General features: G+C 37.8%; 1 protein-coding gene across 3 annotated transcripts in view; it reads left to right on the forward strand.

Annotated features, from left to right (window-relative positions):
• The window catches only part of LOC120960094 (nuclear pore complex protein Nup160 homolog), a 15933-nt gene extending 14525 nt beyond the window's left edge, over positions 1-1408 (forward strand). For 2 of the 3 annotated variants that reach the window (XM_049605219.1, XM_049605221.1), the window contains 3 exons: positions 1-191; positions 275-438; positions 501-1408. The exon at positions 1-191 is cut by the window's left edge and continues 107 nt beyond it. In XM_049605219.1, coding sequence (XP_049461176.1) covers positions 1-191; positions 275-438; positions 501-1301 — 1156 coding nt within the window. In that variant the 3' untranslated portion in view covers positions 1302-1408. The remainder of the gene's footprint in view (positions 192-274; positions 439-500) is intronic. The other variant, XM_049605220.1, reaches the window with a different exon arrangement.
• The last annotated feature ends 3797 nt before the right edge of the window (positions 1409-5205 follow it).

The raw sequence follows: 5205 nt of genomic DNA on the forward strand, positions 1-5205 counted from the left end.
TTTGAGACAATTGGTTTGTCTATTGTTTGCTGTGAGACGTTTGGATATACTTTTAGATTTACCTTACTATGGATTGGAAGAAGAATTCACCAGCATTGTAGGCATGAGTGCTCGTTCTGCAGATATCAGTGATTGCATACAATATGATTTTCTGTATTCATTTTATATGAACAAAAAAAATTTACGTAGAAGTAAGAGAAATATTGTTCTCACTATTAACTGAGTCCCTAATAACCTTTTTAATGTATGATATATTTATTTATTTTTTATTTAGGCGCTATTATATCTTATGAAGAATGCATGAGAAATTGTTTTGAATGTAGCAGTCTCAATCACCTTAACAGATACTTTAATTGTATAATGAAATGTTTAAATTCGTTGAGCGTCACCAAAGAATCTTATGCTTGGATTGATTGTCCAATCATCGATAAAATCGAGGTACGCAAACATCGTCTAACAGAAATTAGAATAACAATAATATTTTTATGTTTTCTTTTCAGGCAAGCCATATCGCCCAGGACGACAAAATTGAAATAGTTGATGCAAAACGACTTGAAGAACAGCTAATAACTGTGCATTGTGCTCTTTTGCTTTCTACAAAAAATGACGGTTGCAAGCTTGTTACATCGCTTGATGCCACCAATCTAATTTCATTAATGTTGAAGCAAAAACTATATCGTTCTGCAATGAAATTAGCGCGATGCCGTGCGCGGTCCATGGTGCCAACCATTTACGAACATTTAACGAGCTCCTGCATAGAAGCATCCTCTTCCGCGAATTTTACTGCGTCGACGATTGATGCAATTGAAGATGATGCTGGTATACCATGGCTAAATGATAATGGTGTGTCAGATGTATTGTCTGTTTCTCATAGTGTTACATCTGTATGGAACTATCTACGTTATACTTTGGACCAAGAAGAGGATACTCTGGTTATCGACGCATATTTGGCGGTACTTAATCGCATTCTATCAAGATGTGCGTATATTCCGTCATGGCTGAAAAACTGGTGCTTCGAAAATATACCCATCCAGTTCATTCGTGCTTATCTACGCCATGGTCGTTTGGAAGAAGCTTACGAATATACAATAGAGTTGTTTCGGACGAATTTTTTTAGTGCCGGCCGATTTAATCAGCATACAATTTTCCCACTAACGATGTGTGAGTATTTGCTGTATGAACTGGATAATTCTTCAATCCATGATAAAGTGAGTACAATCAATGGAAGTAATTTACCCAATGCAAAAACTAATCTTTTTTTTTCTCTTAGAAGAAGCATCTGGAATGTTATTTGCGAATAATTGAAGTGGCTCTTTAATGCATATACACATAAATGTGCTTCAAATTATTAAAAAATAGAAAATTTTCTAAGAAATAAAGTATCTTTCAACATATCTCCAACAAATAATTTATTTGCGTGTATTTGGTGTTCGGTATTAAAAACATGCATTTTCCTCTGTAATTAGGCTGACCTGATGAAATTGATGAAAAACCGGGACACATAGAAAAACAAAATTTGGACATTGAATATCTTTAAGAATGTTTACTCTAGTTTTCGAAATTATACAAACAATTGGCATAATTATAGTTTTATTTCGACGTTTAAAATGAGTATGTTGACGCTTATTTCATATGTTGTATGTGTATTTGGCCATATTACGACTATTACGCAGTAATGGGTTATTTTTTTGTAATTTTCTCATAGATCTTTAGAATCAAGCATACATGGTTTCCCAAGTCACTTGCGAATGTAAACGTTGTTGTTCAACGCCTGCAACATCCCAAATAACCAAATCGTCCTTAACCCACTGTAAAACCACTTCAAACCCACGTGGGTTTGTGATGGTCGATTCAGTCGTTAACCCACCAAATTTTAGAACAATCGGAGCTGCCAGTTCCGATCCGATGTATTTATCTTGCCCACCTTTAACCCACCTTTTCCAAAAATGCTTTGAGGAAAAGTTTGGTCAAGGGTTGGCTAAGGTCAATATGCTGAACAGGATTTTAACTCTTCGATTGATTACATTCATTCACTTACATCACTGCACTTAAACTTCCGCAATATTAGTAGTCTATAAACTATGCACTGACCAGCGAAATGGAAGAGTTCGATCGCAAGTAAACAAACACACATATACACATATTACACATGAATATTTTACAACAAACCAACTTAAACACACACGTTTAATTGCTTCCTTGGCACAATTAAATATCATTTTATTACAGGTGAAATATGTTGATTAAATAAATTGTCCGTGCATAAAAAACTAACTTCAACAACAAGTGGCTGCTTCTGTGGCCGTGTGGCTTAACCCACCAAACTGATAGTTTTTTAGCTTTGTTTGATGGAACTGAATTTTTAGTACAAGAAATTGGTGGCGTTTTCGGTATCTTGGTTATATGGGATGTTAATCGACATCAAGCTGATATTTCATTTCCATCATCATAATTTTAAATTTCCTCAGTAAGATTTTCAACACGACTCAAGCTGGATCAATCGATGTAGTTTGACAGTTCTTTGTTATGTGTTGAAACAGAAATTTCATATCGTCTAGCGCACATAACTTATAGCCTAAACACATTTATAAACCTTTTTTCCAATCGCAGCAAGAAAAAAAAATATTATGAATAATAATACCAAGCAGTGGCGGATTTCGGGTGTAGGGGGCCCTAAGCGTTTAAAGGAGTGGAGGCCCCCGGATAATGTCGAGCGGGGGAGGGAGGGTGCATTATGTTGCATTAGGTTTTGGATGAAACACATTTTAATGGTTTGTTGGCGGGGGGAGGAGGGGGGGGTCCTCCGGATTCCTGTAGTGGGCCCCTATAGTTTGAGTCCCTTCATCCATGGGACCCCTATCTCGCACAGAAGCTCTTGCTGAGCCTACTGTACACACTGTTCTATTTGCTGGAATTACCATACACGGGGCCCCTAAATTGACGGGGCTCCCCGCGGCCGCTCAGTCCGCGCACCGTTAAATGTGCCACTGATACCAAGTGTAAACATTTTTACGTAGGCCCGTGTCTGTGCTCCATCGTATGCGATTTTATCGCACGTGCTGTCAAACGCTTTTTCGTGTCATATTGCGATTATTTGGACGATTTTAATAATATAACGATTATAAAAAATTAAGTTGAGATTGTTCCTACAAAACACCACACATTTAGTTTGACAGATAAAATCGGATGGGGCGTCCGACGAAATCAAAATGATGAAAGCGTAGTAAGTAATGATAAGATTTGATAAAAGGACCATCAATACACACGTATTGCTAAAAAATAACCATTAAAATACTGCAATAGCAGCCAAAACACTTAAAAACTATTAAAAGGCGTTTGAAGAGTATGCTTAAAGAATTCATCTATTTAGCTTTTTACTCATATACGCTGGCCAAACACTACGTAGACATGAATTAAATTTATTATTATCAATCTGCCTAGTGCCGTCGTTCTAAATTAATGCATTTCTGTTGTTTCAATTGCTTTTCGAGCGGTCAGTGAGGCACTAAAGACGGGGGGGTTAAAGGAATGGAGCATGAAGGCAAACATCGTATCTTAATCCCGTGCATAACCTATCCTACCATTGATCAAGGTTACAAAACATGTACAACGGCCTCATTCCTTCATTTGATCAGCGTTTGGCAATTTTTTGACACTAATTGTGTGTCAAACTATCATGTAAGCAGTAATCATTTACCGTTTATCTAACGAAAGAAGCGGTTGAATGTCCAAAAAATCAAATATAACCCAAGAATCAGTGCATTTTATGATGGCCAATAAGATCCGGAGAATAGATAGGTCACATTTGGTTGATGGGCCACGCTGTATTTCATTGTAGCTGGTCATGTTTTGGCTTGAATGAGAGAGTTGTTGCAAACATGTTTTATTGAATAATACCACACGCAGAAAGTGGATAAATCTGGTAGGAAGTGTTGAGATACCAATTCAATTCGTAGAAACCGTGCTTAATATATTCACATATACAACTGTACACTTGTAAATACCTTGAACTAGAATCTAGAATAAAAACCTCAGTTGAGCATTGGCAATCGACAGCAACGGTTGTATTTACTGCGCTCAATACGCTCAATAGGTTATGGGCCCAGTCCCGCCTGAACACGTTTAATCCAGTACTGCGAAAACGAATACCGGCTTCTTTTGTGAAGTGATTGTTTAACGGACAGTGCAGTGAAAACTGGTGGTGTTGAACCATGGAAGATGATAAAGTTGTGTTGTTACCATTGCTTAATGGAACGAACTTTGCTTCATGGAAATATAGAATGTTAATTCTATTAGAAGAAAAAGGACTTTCCGAATGTATCCAGAAAGAACGAAAAGATGGTGATGATCTTAGTAAAAATGACAAGAAGTGTAAACTTTTACTGATCTCACGTATAGCAGATTCGCAGTTGGAATATGTTCGCGATAAACATACTCCGAAAGAAATATGGGATACACTCCATAGTATTTACGAAAGAAAAAGTTTAGCGTCCCGAATGTTCTTGAAGAAAAAGTTGCTTGCGCTGAAACACCAAAGTGGCTCGCTTCGAGAGCATTTCTTGGAATTCGACAAATTGGTGCGCGATTACAAAGCAACTGGTGGACAAATGGACGATGAAGATGTGATTTGCCATCTTCTTCTTACTTTGAATTCGTCGTATGCAACGCTTGTGACGGCTTTGGAAACAATGCCGGAGAATAGCTTAACTGTCGATTTCGTGAAAAGTTGAAAAAAGTCGACTGCTTGACGAAGAGACAAAGCATCAAAGTGGTAGTGTGGTGGACAGCTCGAGTTCGGAACCAGCGGCGTTTTCTAGTGCAAACAGTTGGCAGCGAAAACCACAGCAGCAAACGAGAACAATAAAATGTTTTGTGTGTAAAAAGAACGGCCACAAGGCAAATCAGTGTCCAGAAAAGAACAAAGCAACGGGAAGAAACCCAACAAACAAATCCAGCGCGTACCTTGGTGGTGACGATGACGATTCGCGTGGTGTGTTTTTCGTGAACAATGGGAAATTTCCGATGAATTCTGACGGAACATGGATTGTCGATTCTGGGTCGTCGGAGCATATATCGAATAATAAGAGTTTATTTCGCGAGTTAAGGAAATTAAGTTCACCAGTGAATATTTCGGTCGCGAAAGAAAATCAGTTTATTACAGCTTGGCATGAAGGTGATATAGTATTTGATCGTGGTGGTAGTGAT

This window comes from Anopheles coluzzii, chromosome 2 (genome assembly GCF_943734685.1).
Source record: "Anopheles coluzzii chromosome 2, AcolN3, whole genome shotgun sequence".
Taxonomy (NCBI): domain Eukaryota; kingdom Metazoa; phylum Arthropoda; class Insecta; order Diptera; family Culicidae; genus Anopheles; species Anopheles coluzzii.